At 66.6% G+C, this 15,912-nt stretch overlaps 3 protein-coding genes across 6 annotated transcripts; all 3 read left to right on the forward strand.

The window, feature by feature from the left end:
* Nucleotides 1–634: 634 nt before the first annotated feature.
* Nucleotides 635–8,708, forward strand: TGFA (transforming growth factor alpha). Of its 2 annotated transcripts, XM_075175050.1 has the most exons (6): nucleotides 635–777; nucleotides 4,235–4,288; nucleotides 6,242–6,365; nucleotides 7,382–7,531; nucleotides 7,669–7,778; nucleotides 7,865–8,708. In XM_075175050.1, the coding sequence occupies exons 1-6, from the start codon at nucleotides 744–746 to the stop codon at nucleotides 7,870–7,872; spliced, it is 480 nt and encodes a 159-aa protein (XP_075031151.1). In that variant the 5' UTR covers nucleotides 635–743; the 3' UTR covers nucleotides 7,873–8,708. The 2 variants fall into 2 exon arrangements, with proteins under 2 accessions (XP_075031151.1, XP_075031150.1); XM_075175049.1 differs by having other exon boundaries at nucleotides 7,669–7,961.
* A 2,549-nt stretch (nucleotides 8,709–11,257) lies between these two features.
* On the forward strand, nucleotides 11,258–15,817 carry FAM136A (family with sequence similarity 136 member A). 2 transcript variants are annotated; one of them, XM_075174731.1, is made up of 6 exons: nucleotides 11,258–11,367; nucleotides 12,755–12,895; nucleotides 13,001–13,222; nucleotides 14,770–14,858; nucleotides 15,065–15,346; nucleotides 15,628–15,817. In XM_075174731.1, exons 1-3 carry the CDS (start codon nucleotides 11,281–11,283, stop codon nucleotides 13,187–13,189), a joined length of 417 nt encoding a protein of 138 aa, XP_075030832.1. In that variant the 5' UTR covers nucleotides 11,258–11,280; the 3' UTR covers nucleotides 13,190–13,222; nucleotides 14,770–14,858; nucleotides 15,065–15,346; nucleotides 15,628–15,817. The 2 variants fall into 2 exon arrangements, with proteins under 2 accessions (XP_075030832.1, XP_075030831.1); XM_075174730.1 differs by having other exon boundaries at nucleotides 14,770–14,792.
* SNRPG (small nuclear ribonucleoprotein polypeptide G) lies at nucleotides 14,481–15,817 on the forward strand. Of its 2 annotated transcripts, none has more exons than XM_075174733.1 (4): nucleotides 14,481–14,590; nucleotides 14,770–14,792; nucleotides 15,222–15,346; nucleotides 15,628–15,817. In XM_075174733.1, the coding sequence occupies exons 1-4, from the start codon at nucleotides 14,559–14,561 to the stop codon at nucleotides 15,676–15,678; spliced, it is 231 nt and encodes a 76-aa protein (XP_075030834.1). In that variant the 5' UTR covers nucleotides 14,481–14,558; the 3' UTR covers nucleotides 15,679–15,817. The 2 variants fall into 2 exon arrangements, with proteins under 2 accessions (XP_075030834.1, XP_075030833.1); XM_075174732.1 differs by having other exon boundaries at nucleotides 14,487–14,590; nucleotides 14,770–14,858.
* Nucleotides 15,818–15,912: the final 95 nt, after the last annotated feature.

Genomic DNA, 15,912 nt, shown 5'->3' on the forward strand with positions numbered 1-15,912 from the left:
GGGGGGGCTGCTCCTGCCCCCCCCCCAGCCCCCCCAACAAAGCCAAGAGCTGGGTTTGCCGTTGTCCCGGTGGGAGCCGTGACTCACCCCACGGGTGTCACCCCACTTGGCAGCAAAAGCCACTCGTGCTGGTGACACAGGGTGACCCCGAGCCCAAATTTTGGGGGGCGGGGGGGACCCGTCTTCTCAGACACACGGGGCTATTTCCCCCCCCGTGGGGCAGCAGTGTGGGGGAGGGACCACCCCGCGTGGGTTTGGGGGGCACACAGCAGTGGGGGCTGCCCAGGTGGGGGGGGGGGGCTGCCCCTGGTGGAGCCGGGGGGCTGCCCGGCGGGGGTGGGCTGTCCCGTTGGGGGGGCTGCCCGGCGGGGGGGGGGCTGCCCGGCCGGGGGGGTGCCCGGGGGTGGGGGGGGGCTGCACGGCCGGGGGGGTGCCCGCCGGGGGGGGCTGTCCCGTTGGGGGGGGCTGTCCCGTTGGGGGGGGCTGCCCGGCGGGGGGGGCTGTCCCGGCGGGGGGGGCTGCCCGGCGGGGGGGGCTGTCCCGTTGGGGGGGGCTGCCCGGCGGGGGGGGGCTGCCCGGCGGGGGGGGCTGCCCGGGGTGGCTCCGCCCCGGGGCCGCAGTGGCTGGCGGCGAGTCCGCGCCCATTTCCGCCGGCGCGGAGCCCGGCCCCTCGCCCCGCCGCCGCCACCGCCGCCTCCCGCCCGCCCTCCGGCCCTCCCGGCTCCCCCAGCCCCACCGACAGCATGCCGGGCGAGGCGGCGGCCGCGCTGGCCATGGGTAGGTGCAGGGGGGGGGGAGAGCCCCGGTACCCCCGTACCCCGAGCCCGCACCGGCTTCGGAGGGGGTTGAGCCCAGCCCGGGGATGGGGGCGTCTCGGCGGGGTCTCCGCTCCCCCCAAGCCCCCTCTGCAGCCCGGTCCCCGCCGAGCATCCCGAAATAGGTTTATTTTTTAGGGCAGCGCTTTCTGCAAGGGGAGGGGGGGTGAGGTACGGGGCGGGGGGGGGGGGGGGTGTCGGGTTGTGGCTCGGTCGCTTCTTGCTCCTTAAATCCTACAAAATATTTGGCTTCGGTCCCTTCCCGAAGTTATTGGCTTAACCGCTCCGCGCTTGTGGGAACGCGCCTTCGCCACGACTTGTAAGTACGGCCTCGGCGGGAGAACCAGCCCTCCGGTCCCTGCTTTAGTTTAGGGGAGAGTTAATTAGCGAGAGCGTAGCGCAATTAAAAGGAGGGGATGTGAATCGCGTGCTCCTTTTGCTGAGGAAAGGGGTGAGGGGGTGATGGAACGGGGCGGGGGGCCGGGAGCCGTCCCCGTGGGTACGCGAGGTTGGACCCGGGTGATGCTGCGGGACGGGACGGGACGGATCCGGACACGCTTCCCAGCCTGGCGATGCGATGACTCTAGAGGTGGGAGAGCGCAGACCTGGGGCGTGGGTGCTCCTCGCCGGGACGCGCGTGATGCTTTGGGACCGGGGAGGGTGACCCCGGGGCTGGGGTACGGCGGCAGCGCTCGCTGGACCTTGGTTGGCTTTTTTGGTTTTTTCCCTGCTGTCCCAAAGGAGGAGGATTGTGCATTCCCTGCCCGTGTCACCCGCAGCACCGGGGCTCGGCTCCCCGCCGGCAGCTCCGCGGTGGAGCCGGGGCCGGGGGGGACGAGGCAGCGCCAGCCCGGTGGAGGAGAGAGGCTCTTTGCAGCACTTGGGTTCAGGAAAGTAGCCGGTCTTGGCCCCCCTCCAGCCCTCCTCTCCGGCGCTCCCGCTCTGGCTCCGGCACGGCCGCACCGAGGTGCTTCCTCGCTCCGCTCCTCCGGCACGTCCCCTCCGCCGAGCATCCCTCGGCCGCCGCGGGGGTCGGTTACTCCAGCAGCCGCGTCCCTCCGCAGGCTCCCGCCGGCCGGGTTTGGGGACGCTCGTGTCCCCTCTGCTTTGCCGCTCGTGTGGCTTTGGACCTCGCCGGCCCCGGTGGTCGCCCATCTCGGGGGCTGAGCCTGGCCGGGTGCCCCGCTCTCCCCAGTCCCCCATCCGGGGGTGACGGCTGCTCCCGTCCCGGGTTGGGTCCAAGCCTCCGCGGTGCCCCGGTTGCTGTGGGGGGGAGAGGAATAAACCCCATCAAACCCACAAATCAGAGCATCCGCTTAAAATACCGGGGAAAAGGGGAATCTCCTCCGGCCCGTGCACCTGACGGCGGCCAAGGGCTGATTTGCAAAATCTGAGCCAAGCGGATTTTCCAAGGAGGAAAAACTTGGGGCAGGGAACAACCCCCAGCGATAACTGGGAGCGTTAGGAGATGCTGGGGGCGAGAGGGGTTGAGCCCTTCGCTGGTGGTGGAGGAGAAGCGGAGGCTGGTAATTAATGTTGCGTTGGGGACGGGGTCGTTAAGCGCGTGTTTGTCCATCAGCAAGTCGGGGGGTTTGGGGGTCCATCAGCAAGGTGGGTGTCTGCTGCGGGAGGGCGAGTTCGGGGGGGGCTTTGCTGGCTGGGGGTGATGGCAAGGAGACCCTCCCAAAGCGGGGGGCCAGGGGACGGGGATGGGGGGGCGGCAGCCTGGCTGGCATGGCCGAGCGCCGACCTTGAAATAAAACCGGAGACGTTGATGCTGGATTAGATCTTTCAGGTTTGGGGAGAGAAAAAGCTGAGATCGGGGCTGGGGTGGGGTTGCCAAAAATCAAGCGAGGGCGGCTGCTGCTCCAGGCTGCCTGAGGGACGCGGCCCCGCTGCCGGGGGTCCCGCTTTGGCCGGTCAAGACACGGATGCTCCGTGTCTCCGTAAGGCGTTTGGCTCTGCCAGGACTGCCCGGCGTCCCCGCGCCGGCTCTCGGGGAGCTCACCGGAGCCCTCGGCCGGTGTCGGAGCTGTAAAACCGCTGCCGAGGGGAGGTGGAGCAGTGACCGGGGACGAGGCGATCGCACGGGGCGAGCCGGGCGGCTTCCTCGGCCGGGCTCCTCCGGCCAAAGTGGCTTTAACTTGAGCGGGGCGTTATACCTGCCGGCGGGGAGGAGCAGGGAAGAGGCACGGCCGGAGCCGAGCGGGGTCCCGGCAGGAGGACGGAGAAGCCGGAACGCCGGAGGGGATGATACAGCCGCCCCGTGACACAGGGATGAGCCATTTCCCAAACGACGCGCGGTTTCCTCGGCGTGTGGAGGTGTGAGTATCGGCACGAGCAGGAGCGGGGCAGGAGGACGAAGCATCTTCCAGCAACGAGCCGCCGGCGGCAGCGAAAAATAAAGCTGGGAGGAGACGGGCTGCTTAAAATTAAATTTCTACGGGAAGAAAATCCCCGGGGAAGAAAATTCCCCGGGCCAGGCAGCGCAGGGAAAGGTGCAGCGAGGACAGGCGGGGAGAAGCCGAAATGAGGGACGCTGCTGCGATAACTAAAGCCGTTGGTCGCTGCCGGGGGTTTGCTGGATGCGGACCCCCAAGGGCTGGCGCGCGGGTTGCTCTCGCCCGTCGCCTTTCTGCATGATTTGATTCAACCCATGGAAGAAATTGGGTCAAACCCAGCGAAGGGGCTGCCGGTCTCGTCTGCCTTCGCACCCCAGGGTCGAGCAAGCCCTGGGAAAACCTCTTAGCTGGGGGGGGGGTCCCCAGTCCCCTCAGCCCCCCGCAAAGGGACGGCTTGGGGAGGTTGTTCTGAGCCTGCCTGGACCTGCAGCCCCCCCGTGTTCGGGGCTGCATGGGTAGTTCTGCCCGTACGGAGCATTTCTGCCTGTACAGGACCCGCTGTGCCCGGGCATTTTGCACCAGGGACCCCGCTCGCACCGCGGGGGTGCAGCCTGCGGGTCCCCGGGGAGCAGCAGCGGCACTCGAGGTCAAGCGGCGTTGGCAGGCAGGGCAAGGGGCTGGTGGGGCCGTTGCATCGAGGCTGGATGCGGTCCCGCTGTGCGGAGACGGGCAGGAGGAGCTGGCGGGGCGACGCAGGGCGAGCTGCGCGGTGCACGGGGGCGGCGGCGCGGCTGGCACCGGCACCGGCACCCGGCTGGGCAGGGGATGCTGTCAGATGAGCAAGCAGGCGCCTATCGCACGTGCAAATAACAGACGGGTTTCAGATTTCCTTCTGGCTTTAAAACACCCTGGCAAACACCGTTGCATTTTTCCTTTTTAAAAAAAAAACTCAACTCTTGGAGCGATTTTGTGTAAAAAAAAAAAAAAAAAAACAACCCCCGAGCCGCCCGCCAGCCCTCCCGGCTCGGGGAGGGGGCCACGGTCCGGCTGACCCCCGTCTCTCTGGCCTCTCCGCAGGTGTGCTGCTCGCCGCGTGCCACGCGCTGGAGAACACGACGGCGGCCTGGAGCGGTGAGTTTGCCGACGGGCCGAGCCGGCACGATCCCGGGGAAGCGGGCGGGGGTTTGCGGGGCGGCCGCGTTGCCGACCGGGAACAGGCAGCAAAGCGCGGGCGCAGGTAAACCATCCGCACCCCGATCATCTGCTCCATCAGCCGGACGGATGCTCCCGCATCCCATCCTCCTCCCTGGGGGATAACGGGTACCCGGGGTGCTTTATCCCTAAGGGAAAACTGGGAAACCGGGCTCTGCAGCAGGTATTTCCCATGCACCTTGTTTTGGGAGCGGGGGGCCAAATCCTGGCACGCAGGCGCTGGGCATGCGGGAAAGTCTGGTCCCGTAACCGTGCCGCGGCTCCCGTGGAGAAGCTGCCGGTGCCTGACGCCGGCTCGCGGCGGCGCCGAGCCGGTCGCACCCGATAAATCGCCTCATTCATAAATGCGGCACAATGGGCTGCGACAGCCAAGAGCCCTTCGCTTCCCCCGGCCCGGCACGGCGGTGGGGCTGTGCCGGCGGTGGGGCTGTGCCGGCGGTGGGGCTGTGCCGGCTGCGGGAAGGGCTGTTTTTTGCAGGCAGGGATAGCAAAAACCTCTTTTTTGGGCTGGAAAAGGGGATGGTTCAAGGCATCGGTTGGGAAAAGCGTTAAAGGGAACGGTGCTCCCGCAACACCGGAGCAAAACCCCACGGCGGGGCAGGCGCCGGCACCGCTGAGGACGCTCGCAGCCCCTTTCCCGATGGATGCGTGCCCAAGCGGAGGAAAGGGGCTGCTCCGAGGGGTGCAGCGCCGGTTGGGGACACCTCGGGGTCCGTGCGGGCGGCGGCAGCGCGGGGCTGCGGGAGGATGAGGCGGCTGCAATGTGGCCGGCAGCTGCGAGCGCGCCGAGGCTTAATGCAAGCCAGGAGAGCCCGGGAGCCGGCGCTGGAGCCGGGGACGTGCTGCCGGCGGCGCGGGGGGCGAAGGGACGCGCTGCCCCGGGCAGCCCTGCTGACGCCGGCGCCGCAAAGCCGGGGCACGGCCGTCACCGCCGGGCTCGGGGCGGGGGGACGGTGGGCGCTGGCAGCTGCGCAAAGCGGTGTTTGGGGCTCGGCTTTGGGGTTAAAACCCCAAAAAGGGTTATTTTTGCGGGGATATTCAGGCCGGAGGGGGAGCCCGGGCTCCCCGGGGATAAAGCCACCCCTGGGGAGGGAGGTGTCGGGGTTTTCCTGGCGAGGCGTGGGTTTCGGCAGCGGTGCGGATGGCAGCGATTCTCACCGCGAAGACCAAACCCCAGCTCCGGGCTCTCCGAGGATGCTGCCACCGGCTCCCGACATCTCCAAACCTCCCACCGACGCCTTTCTCCCCACCGCCGGAGACGGGGACGTCGGCCACTGCCCCGGCTGAGCCGGCCCCGCTCCGTCTTTCCTCGTTTCGCCTCCCCGAAGACCCGGAAGCATTCGGCAGACGTGGGTTTAATTACCCCGGCCTGCCATAAATTCACAGCAACAGGAACTTGAGGTGGCTTTGAAACGACAGCGATCGGATGTGCTTTATACCCGGGCTAATCCGAAAGCAGGATATTTGTTTTCCGTCTCTGCTGCGGAGGATAATTTAAACCAGCGCGGGGCGTAATGGAAAACAGCATCCCGGCAAAGCCACCGGTCCGGGGCTGCGGCCGGCTCCGCCGTTATTTAACTCTCTCCTGCTCCGTTTTAAGCTTTAAGCTCTTTAGGAAATTCCTCTAGTGCCAGCGGGGCTTATTTGGGGGGGGTTAAGTAGGAGCCGGCTGGGCTCCTTCAGGTGGTCCTGGCCGGGATGCAGCCGCTGGACCACCTCCCACCCGGCAACCCCAAAAGAAATCCAGCCAGCCCTAAAACCAGAGCTACCGACCTGTCGTCGGGGGCGCTTGGGTGGCTGCCAAATGCCAAAAAAAAAAAAAAACAAAAAAAAACCAAAAAATTGCCATTTTCCCCTTGGTTTTGCTGCCAGCTCCGGGCCCGCCGGTGGCGGCGGCGGTGAGGTCCCACTTCAACGACTGTCCCGACTCCCACAGCCAGTTCTGCTTCCACGGCACCTGCCGGTTCCTGGTCCAGGAGGAGAAGCCTGCGTGCGTGTAAGTGCGGGGGCGGGGGGGGAACCTCCTCCGGTTAAAATCCAGGCGGGTCCTTCGTGTTTTCCCCTTGGGAAATTCCCAAAAAGTGGGGTTGAACCTGGGTTTGCTGAGCTCCGGATGCTGATGCTCGTCTCCCGGTCCTGGGGCTGATGCTGGTGCCCTTCCCCACCCCTGGTCCTGGGGCTGATGCTGGTGCCCTTCCCCACCCCTGGTCCTGGGGCTGATGCCAGGGCCCTTCCCCACCCCTGGTCCTGGGGCTGATGCCAGGGCCCTTCCCCACCCCTGGTCCTGGGGCTGATGCTGGTGCCCTTCCCCACCCCTGGTCCTGGGGCTGATGCTGGTGCCCTTCCCCACCCCTGGTCCTGGGGCTGATGCCGGTGCCCTTCCCCACCCCTGGTCCTGGGGCTGATGCCGGTGCCCTTCCCCACCCCTGGTCCTGGGGCTGATGCCAGGGCCCTTCCCCACCCCTGGTCCTGGGGCTGATGCCAGGGCCCTTCCCCACCCCTGGTCCTGGGGCTGATGCCAGGGCCCTTCCCCACCCCTGGTCCTGGGGCTGATGCCGGTGCCCTTCCCCACCCATGGTCCTGGGGCTGATGCTGGTGCCCTTCCCCACCCCTGGTCCTGGGGCTGATGCTGGTGCCCTTCCCCACCCCTGGTCCTGGGGCTGATGCTGATGCTCTTCCCCTGGTCCTGGGGCTGATGCCGGTGCCCTTCCCCACCCCTGGTCCTGGGGCTGATGCCAGTGCCCTTCCCCATCCCTGGTCCTGGGGCTGATGCCAATGCTCTTCCCCTGGTCCTGGGGCTGATGCCGGTGCCCTTCCCCACCCCTGGTCCTGGGGCTGATGCTGGTGCTCTTCCCCTGGTCCTGGGGCTGATGCCGGTGCCCTTCCCCACCCCGGGTCCTGGGGCTGATGCCGGTGCCCTTCCCCACCCCGGGTCCTGGGGCTGATGCCGGTGCCCTTCCCCACCCCCGGTCCTGGGGCTGATGCTCTTCCCCTCCCCGTCCCCCCGCGCAGGTGCCATTCGGGGTACGTGGGGACGCGGTGCGAGCACGCCGACCTCCTGGCCGTGGTGGCCGCCAACCAGAAGAAGCAGACGATCACCGCCTTGGTGGTGGTGTCGGTGGTGGCCTCGGCGCTGCTCATCGGCGTCTGCGTGCTCATACAGTAAGTGCGTGGGGCTGGGGGGGGGGTTGGTTCGGCTCAGCACCTCTCCCAGCTGATTTGGGGCAGGATGCGGCCTGAAGAAGTGGGGGGTCGAGACCCCCGCGGCCCCTCACCGTCCCTTCCCCGCTCCCTTGCAGCTGCTGCCGGCTGCGGAAGCGCTGCCAGTGGTGCCGGGCGCCCGGCGGCGGGCAGGAGAAGCCGGGTGGGCTCCTGAAAGGTGGCACCTCCTGCTGCCACGCCGAGACGGGTAAGGGGGCCGGGGGGCACCGCGGCGGGCCGCCGGCCGCCGGCGTTCCCGGGGTGTAACCGCGCTCCCCGTCGCCTTCCCCGCAGGGGTCTGACGGAGCGGGGGGTCCCGCCGCCGCCGCCCCCCACCCAGGACGCCCGCGCCGGGGACCAGCGCAGCATCTCTCGTCTTTTTTGTTTTCTTTTCTTTTTTTTTTTTTTTTTTTTCCCCTTTATTTTCCTCTCCCCCCACCCCACCCGCCACGGAAGACGGCAAGCGAGCGCCCCGGCAGGAGATGCGCTCGGCGGCACCGTAAGCGTGCCGGCAACGGCAAAGCGCTGGCAGAGCCGGGCATCGCCCCCGCCGCAGAGCCAAACCCCCGGCCACGTGCAACTGGAGTTTTTCTTTGGGTTTTTTTGGGTTTGTTTTTCCTTTTTCTCAGATTTTTTTTTTTTTTTTTTTGGTAAACCAGAACCCCCCCACTCCCGCAGGATTGGGGCTTTATTTTTCTATAGAGACAGAAGCGCCGGCGAACCCTCCCGCCTCGGCAGTCGCACGGACCGCGCTCACTTTGGGGACAGATACGAGCTTTTTATTAATAATAAAATGAACCTTAATCCTAGGAAACCTCCTCGAGCCGGGGCTCTAACCTCCCGGTGCAGCGTTAATCCTTTCCGTAGTCTTTATCATAACCAACCCGAAGCTTTTTTTTTTGTTTGGTTTTGTTTTGTTGGTTTGTTTGTTTTTTGGTTTTTTTTTTTTTAAAGTCATGGTTACTCTCATGTCTTCTGTATATGTTGCACTGAAAGTTAATATTTAATGTTTTAATTTATTTTGTGTGGTTAAATTAATTTTTGATTTCTATAATATGTTATTGTGATCGGCTGTTCTTTTTTCCCCTAATACCTGGATTATAGTTATTTAAGTGATATAAAGGACACTTTTTTTCAGAAAACTCATCTCTCGGGGCTTTTTTTTGGGGGGGGGGGGGGGGGGCGGAATATTTGCGAAGGAGATGCTGGGTCGCGTGGCCGGTGCCGGGGGGAGCAGCCCCAGCGCAGAACTGATACCCCGGTGATGGGCTCAGCCCCGTTCCCCCGTGTTTCCAGCCCAAACCGTGAAGTGAAGTGGGTGGGTGGGCCTGATCCTGTTCCCACTGCGTGGGGCGCGGGGTTGGCGGGGTCCAGCTCTTGCATCGCGCTCAGGAGCTCATGGTGGGGACCCCCCCCCAGCTGCCTCCCCAAGGAGAGAACCCCAACACGGAGCGGGAGGTGGTGGGGGGACACCGGGGCAGCCCCTGGCGCTGTCCCCCCCCCCGCCTCAGCCAGCGGCAGCGATTTGGGGACAAACGCTTCATTTTGGGGGGGGTTTAGTCCCTTTTTTTATATTTTGCCGTTGACATCGGCGGCAGCAGAGCCCCCGCGCTGCCGCCCGGGGAGGGGGGCTGCGGCCCTGGGGGCTGCGGCCCTGGGGGCTGCGGCCGGTGGCACCTCCCTCGGCGCTGGGCCCCCCGCCTGCAAACCCCCCCCACGGAGCAGGGGGTGCTGTGCGTGGGTGCTGGGGTGCTGTGCCTGGGGGGGGGGTTCTGTACCAGGGTGCTGTGCCAGGGTGCTGGGTGCTGTGCCAGGGTGCTGGGTGCTAGGGCACAGTGCCAGGGTGCTGGGTGCTGTGCTTGGGTGCTGGGTCCTGTGCCCACATGCCAGGGTGCTGTGCTGGGGTGCTGTGCTGGGGTGCTGGGTGCTGTGCCTGGGTGCTGGGATGCAGTGCCGGGGTGCTGGGTGTTGTGCCTGAGAGCTGGGTGCTGTACCAGGGTGCTGTGCCTGGGTGCTGTGCCGGGGTGCTGGGTGCTGTGCCCAGGTGCCAGAGTGCTGTGCCGGGGTGCTGGGTGCTGTGCCGGGGTGCTGGGTGTTGTGCCTGAGAGCTGGGTGCTGTACCAGGGTGCTGTGCCTGGGTGCTGGGTGCTGTGCCGGGGTGCTGGGTGCTGTGCCCAGGTGCCAGAGTGCTGTGCCTGGGTGCTGGGTGCTGTGCCGGGGTGCTGGGTGCTGTGCCCGGGTGCCAGAGTGCTGTGCCGGGGTGCTGGGTGCTGTGCTGGGGTTCTGGGTGCTATGCCTGCGTGCCAGGGTGCTGTGCCGGGGTGCTGGGTGCTGTGCTGGGTGCTGTGCTGGGTGCTGGGTGCTGTGCCGGGGTGCTGTGCCGGGGTGCTGGGTGCTGTGCTGGGTGCTGGGTGCTGTGCTGGGTGCTGTGCTGGGTGCTGTGCCGGGGTGCAGGGTGCTGGGTGCTGTGCTGGGTGCTGTGCCGGGGCGGGTGTGCGTGCCGTGCCTGGGGGGTGCGTGTGTGCGCACACGCTCTTTCCTCCGCACACCCACCGCCGGCCCAGCTGGTGCGCAGGTGCTGGAGCGGATACGGCCTCGCCGGGGCTGGGGGGGGCCGGGCAGGCAGCGCCGATGCTCCCCCACCCATGGAGCCGCAGGCCTCATCCTGCCCTATGAGCCCCCCATGATCACAGCCCCCCCACCCCAGCCAGGCCTCAGTGTGCCGGGCTGGAAAATGGGCTGAGGCGGGTGCTGGGGTGGGCAGGAGGGGTCCGGATCAGCCCAGAGCAAACCGCTGCTGCTGCAAAGCGTGGCCAGATCCTGCCCCCCCCCATCCCCTCGTGCCCCGTGGGGACCCACTGGGGTGCTGGGGGTGGGGGTGGCTGTGGGGCTATTTTGGAAGCAGCTGCTGGCCCCCCCTGGTACAGGGTGCAGGTTCTTTGCTGCGGGGGTGTAAATTGGGCAGGTTTTAGAGAGGGGTCAGGGCTGGGGGGTCCCTGAGCTGGATGCAGCACTGCAGGGGGGGTCTCACCAGAGCAGAGTTGAGGGGCAGAATCCCCTCCCTCGCCACTGGTGCTGGACCCGGGATAGGGTTGGCCTTCGCTCCAGGAAGGACACGGAGGTGCTGGAGCGTGTCCAGAGGAGGGCAACGGAGCTGGTGAAGGGCCTGGAGCACAAGTCTGATGGGGAGCGGCTGAGGGAACTGGGGGTGTTCAGCCTGGAGAAGAGGAGGCTGAGGGGAGACCTCATCGCTCTACAACTCCCTGAAAGGAGGTTGTAGCGAGGGGGGGTCGGTCTCTTCTGCCAAGTAACAGCGATGGGATGAGAGGAAACGGCCTCAAGTTGTGCCAGGGGAGGTTTAGATTGGACATTGGGAGAAATTTCTCTACTGAAAGAGTGGTCAGGCCTTGGAACAGGCTGCCCAGGGAAGTGGGGGAGTCCCCATCCCTGGGGGGATTTAGAAGACGTGGAGATGAGGCGCTTGGGGACGTGGTGCAGTGGGCAGGCGTTGCACGGCAGCGCAGCGTTGCATCGCGGTGCAGGTGTTGCATGCACCGCCGTGCAGCACAGCCCGGCACCGCACGCCGTGCATTGCAGCCGCGCTCCCCCCCCCACCGCTCCCCGCTCCGCGCTCCGGGCCGGGCGGTGCCGGCGCTCCGGGCCCGTCCCCCCGCGGGGCGGGGCGGCGGCGGGGCCGGGCGGTGCCGGGGATGGCGGAGGCGGCGCAGGGCCGGGTGCAGGCGGCGGTGGAGAGCGCGGTGCAGGGGCTGGAGCGGGAGCGCATCCGCGGCATGCAGGTACCGGGGGGCCCGGGCAGGTACCGGGGGTACCGGGCTGGGCCCAGCGGGCTCCGGGCCGCTGCCGCCCCCCTCCCCCACGCCGTGCGTGTCCGCACCTCCCCCCCGCGCGTGTGCCCGGCGTGACCCACGTGTGGGCCCTGGGCAGCGCTGTGCCCCCCCGTGCAGGCCCCGTGCCCCCCCGCACAGCCTGTGCATGCCCTCTGCCTCCCCATGCACCCCTGCAGCCCCCCAGTGCATGCCCTGTGCTCCCCCCAACCCCTGCGTGCCCCACACCTTTGTGCATGGCTCTTGCCCCCCCCCACTGCATGCCCTGTGACCCACCCTGCGCCTGTCCTCTGCGAGCTCTGTCCCCTCTTGCAAGCTTTGTGCCCCCCCCAGTTCATGCCCTGTGCCCCCCCACATACCCTGTGCCCCCCCACGTGCCCTGTGTCCCTACACATGCCCTGTGCCCCCCCAGTTCATGCCCAGTGCCCCTCTAGTTCACGCCCTGTGCCCCCCCCACGTCTTGTGCCCCTACACATGCCCTGTGCCCCCTCTGTTCATGCCTTGTGCCCCCCAGTTCACACCCTGTGTCCCCCACATGCCCTGCCCCCCCACAGTTTGTGCCCTGTGCCCCCCACACATGCCCTGTGCCCCGACAGTTCACACCCTGTGCCCTCCCCCAGTTCATGCCCTGTGCCCCCCACACGCCCTGTGCCCCCCCACATGCTTTGTGCCCCCCCAATTCATGCCTTGTGCCCCCTACACATGCCCTGTGCTCCCCCATGTCCCCCCCAGTTCATGCCCTGTGCTCTCCCATGTGCCCTATGCCCCCCACATATACCCTGTGCCCCCCAACATGCCTTGTGCCCCCCCAGTTCATGCCATGTGCCCCCCGTTCATGTCCTGTGCCCCCTACACATGCCCTGTGCCCCCCCAATTCATGCCCTGTGCCCCCCACATACCTTGTGCCCCCCCAGTTCATGCCCTGTGCCCCCTGTTCATGCCCTGTGCCTCCTACAGATGCCCTGTGCCCGCCCATGTCCCCCCCAATTCATGCCCTGTGCCCCCCACATGCCTTGTGCCCCCCCAATTCATGCCTTGTGCCCCCTACACATGCCCTGTGCCCCCCCATGTCCCCCCCAGTTCATGCCCTGTGCCCTCCCATGTGCCCTATGCCCCCCACACATGCCCTGTGCCCCCAACACATGCCCTATGTCCCTCCCAGTTCACGCCCTGTGCCCCCCCACATGCCCAGTGCCCCCCTGTGCCCGGGAGCCCTCACACAGCTGCAGGCTCAGGGTGCAGCCAGCTCCTCGCCGGGTGCTCCCACAAAGCCGGGGGGGGGTGAGGGTGTCCCCGCAGGCTGCACCCCACTGACTTCCCCCCCTCCGTGTCCCCGCAGGGCGCCATGTTCCGGTGCAGCGCTCGCTGCTGCGAGGACGACACGGCCTCCATGCAGCAGGTGCAGCGATGCATCGAGCGGTGCCATGCGCCCCTGGCCCAGGCGCAGGCCATTGTCACCGCCGAGCTGGAGCACTTCCAGGTGAGGGTGGGGGGGTGGGGACGACACCCACACCGGGGAGCGGCGGAGGGGTACACGGGGACCCACTGACCCCCCTCCGTATCCATCCCCCCCCAACCCGCGCAGGACCGCCTGAGCCGCTGCACGCTGCACTGCAACGACAAGGCGAAGGACGCGCTGGAGGCGGGGGGCGCGGAGGCGCGGGTGCGCGGCCAGCTCGACGCCTGCCTGGCCGCCTGCGGGGACGATCACCTGCGCCTCGTCCCCGCCATGGCCAAGAAGATGAAGGACAGCCTGGCCGCCCTCCAGCAGTAGCGGGGCGCCGGGGTCCCCACGCGCTCATTAAAGGCGAGGTGCCACGCTTCCTACCGCCCGCGGGTGCTGCGGGGTCGGGGTGGGGTTTGGGGGCAGGCGCTGGGGGAGCCCCTGGGCAGGGTGACCCTTGCAGGCGTGCGACGAATTGGGCGATGCTTGCGCGGGGTGCGCCCTGTGCGGGTGCAGGGTGATGCGGGTGCAAGGTGGGGGGGCATCCCCTGCACGTCTGCTGTGTATTGGGGGGTGCTTCTGCACGTGCAGGGGGTGGGGGCGACACGTGTAGGTGGTGCGCGTCGGGGGATGCCGGAGCGTGCGTGCACAGCGTGGGGCGGCCCCTGCCTGTGTGCATGGTGTGGGGTGACCCCTGCAAGTGTGCAAGGTGTGGGGTGACCCCTGAGTTTTTCCAGGGCATGGGGGTGACCCCTGTGTGTGTGCATGGCGTGGGGTGACCCCTGCACGTGTGCAATGGAGAGGGTGACCCTCTACATGTGTGCATGGCATGGGGCAGCCCCTGCGTGTTTGCACGGCGTGGGGTGACTCCTGTGTGCATGCAGGGCGTGGGGGTGACCCCTGCAAGTGTGCAAGGTGTGGGGTGACCCCTGTGTGCATGCAGGGCGTGGGGGTGACCCCTGCAAGTGTGCAAGGCGTGGGGTGACCCTTATGTGTGTGCATGGTGTGGGGGTAACCGCTGCACGTGTGCAATGGAGAGGGTGACCCTCTACATATGTGCATGGCATGGGGCAGCCCCTGCGTGTTTGCAAGGCGTGGGGTGACCCCTGTGTGCATGCAGGGCGTGGGGGTGACCCCTGCAAGTGTGCAAGGTGTGGGGTGACCCCTGTGTGCATGCAGGGCGTGGGGGTGACCCCTGCAAGTGTGCAAGGCGTGGGGTGACCCTTACGTGTGTGCATGGTGTGGGGGTGACCGCTGCACGTGTGCAATGGAGAGGGTGACCCTCTACATATGTGCATGGCATGGGGCGGCCCCTGCGTGTTTGCAAGGCGTGGGGTGACCCCACGCGTGTGCGGGGCGGGGGGGACGGACGGACGGGACCCCGAGCACGTGCCGGGCCGGGTGCGCGGTCCCGGCGCCGGGCGGGAGGCGCGTGGCGGCCGTGCCGCCGTCCCTCCCCGTGTAGCCGCGCACCGCCCCGCCGCGCACCGCTTCCCCTGCACCGCCACCGCGCCACTCCTCGGGGGAGTACGGTACCATCCCCGCGGGCGGTGATTGGCTACCGGGGAGGCGCGAGGGGCTTCGGGAAGGGGGGGGCAAGGCGTGGCTCCCATTGGCTAACGGGAGGGGGGGCGGCGCGGTGACGTCAGAGCGCGGCGCGAGCAGCAGAGCGAAGGGGCTTGGGGGCTGTGGAGACGCCATGAGCAAAGCGCACCCGCCCGAGCTGAAGAAGTGGGTCTGGGGCCGGGGCCGGGGCCGGGGCCGGGGCCGGGCGGCGGGAACGCACCCGCGGGGCCCACCGTGCTCCACGGGCCGCCGGTATCCCGGCGTGCACCGCGGTGTCATGGCGGCGGGGGGTGAGTGGGTGTCCCCCCCCCCAGTGCTGACCCGCCGCCGCCATCTCGTTGCAGGTTCATGGACAAGAAGCTGTCGTGTGAGTGCCGGCCGCCCGGAGCTGCTCCCGGCCCCGAGTTGTCTTTACCGCGGGTGTCTGCGTGGGGTAAAAGGGCTGCGCGGCCGCGGGGGAACCCCCAGCCCGCCCCCGCCGCCCTCCCCACGGCGGCCTGCAGCGGGGGGGGTTGCCCGGTGCTTGGGTTAGCGGGGGGGGGGTCAGAGCGCTGGGAGCGGGCCCTGACTGGTTTCAGGCTTCAAAATCCATTAATTAGGGTCAATATTAATTTAAAATTTGCACTGCTAAACTCTTAGGAGAGGCTTTTCTTACCAGGCGGGATGCGACGCGGATTAACAAAAGAACCTCCCTCCTCGTGGGCTCGCTCGTTGTCAGAGCCGCGGTTCCGGTGAGAAACCGTCGAAGGCTGGCGTTCAGCGGTCCCCTCCTTTAAACGTGCTCGATTTCTTGTAGTGAAATTAAACGGCGGCCGACACGTCCAGGGGATATTGCGGGGATTTGATCCCTTCATGAACCTCGTCATCGATGAGTGCGTGGAGATGGCGCCGGGGGGCCAGCAGAACAATATCGGCATGGTGGTGAGTGCCGCGTCGGGCTGAAGCGAGGCGGGGGTGACCCGTGGACACAGCCGGTGTGGGTAAAACCAGCTGGATTTTAAGAAGCGGATGTGTTTAATAGCGCCGAACAATCCGTGGGGTTTTAGGGTTAAAATCAGTGGGTATTCGTCTTGGGGGGGAATTCACATGAATTTTTGGCGCAGCATCAGCTTTTTAGGAAAATAAATTGAGGGGACAGGACCCGCGGGGCGGTGGGCGACTGCGTGCTGCCCTCGCCGGCTGCTCTGACCTTTCGTTTTTAGGTAATACGAGGAAACAGCATCATTATGCTGGAAGCCTTGGAACGAGTATAGCACCAGAGAAACCTGCGTCGTTACGAGCATTGAGAAGGCCTAGTATACCCGTTTTGTTTACTTACGGAATCTGCCAACGAAGTTTTCCAGACTGTAAACTTATTTTTTTGTTAAATAAATTTTGTAATGGTTGACGTAACTTGTGTGAGTCGTACTTTTTGGGGGGGCGGGGCAGCTGAAGCGCGCCGGTTCTTCGGCGCAGTGGGGGCGGTTTTTAATTCTGCTCCCGATAGC

The sequence above is a fragment of the Calonectris borealis genome, chromosome 27, assembly GCF_964195595.1.
Source record: "Calonectris borealis chromosome 27, bCalBor7.hap1.2, whole genome shotgun sequence".
In the NCBI taxonomy this organism is placed as follows: domain Eukaryota; kingdom Metazoa; phylum Chordata; class Aves; order Procellariiformes; family Procellariidae; genus Calonectris; species Calonectris borealis.

Excerpts from the sequence above, each read along its gene's own strand:
- FAM136A (XM_075174731.1), top strand. The coding sequence starts at position 11,281 with ATGGCGGAGGCGGCGCAGGGCCGGGTGCAGGCGGCGGTGGAGAGCGCG. Across the intron at positions 11,368-12,754 it reads AGCGCATCCGCGGCATGCAG|GGCGCCATGTTCCGGTGCAG; the intron begins GTACCGGGGGGC and ends GTGTCCCCGCAG. Across the intron at positions 12,896-13,000 it reads CCGAGCTGGAGCACTTCCAG|GACCGCCTGAGCCGCTGCAC; the intron begins GTGAGGGTGGGG and ends CAACCCGCGCAG.
- TGFA (XM_075175049.1), top strand. The coding sequence starts at position 744 with ATGCCGGGCGAGGCGGCGGCCGCGCTGGCCATGG. Across the intron at positions 6,366-7,381 it reads GAGGAGAAGCCTGCGTGCGT|GTGCCATTCGGGGTACGTGG; the intron begins GTAAGTGCGGGG and ends CCCCCCGCGCAG. Across the intron at positions 7,532-7,668 it reads GGCGTCTGCGTGCTCATACA|CTGCTGCCGGCTGCGGAAGC; the intron begins GTAAGTGCGTGG and ends GCTCCCTTGCAG.
- SNRPG (XM_075174732.1), top strand. The coding sequence starts at position 14,559 with ATGAGCAAAGCGCACCCGCCCGAGCTGAAGAA. Across the intron at positions 14,591-14,769 it reads CACCCGCCCGAGCTGAAGAA|GTTCATGGACAAGAAGCTGT; the intron begins GTGGGTCTGGGG and ends ATCTCGTTGCAG. Across the intron at positions 14,859-15,221 it reads ACCGCGGGTGTCTGCGTGGG|TGAAATTAAACGGCGGCCGA; the intron begins GTAAAAGGGCTG and ends GATTTCTTGTAG.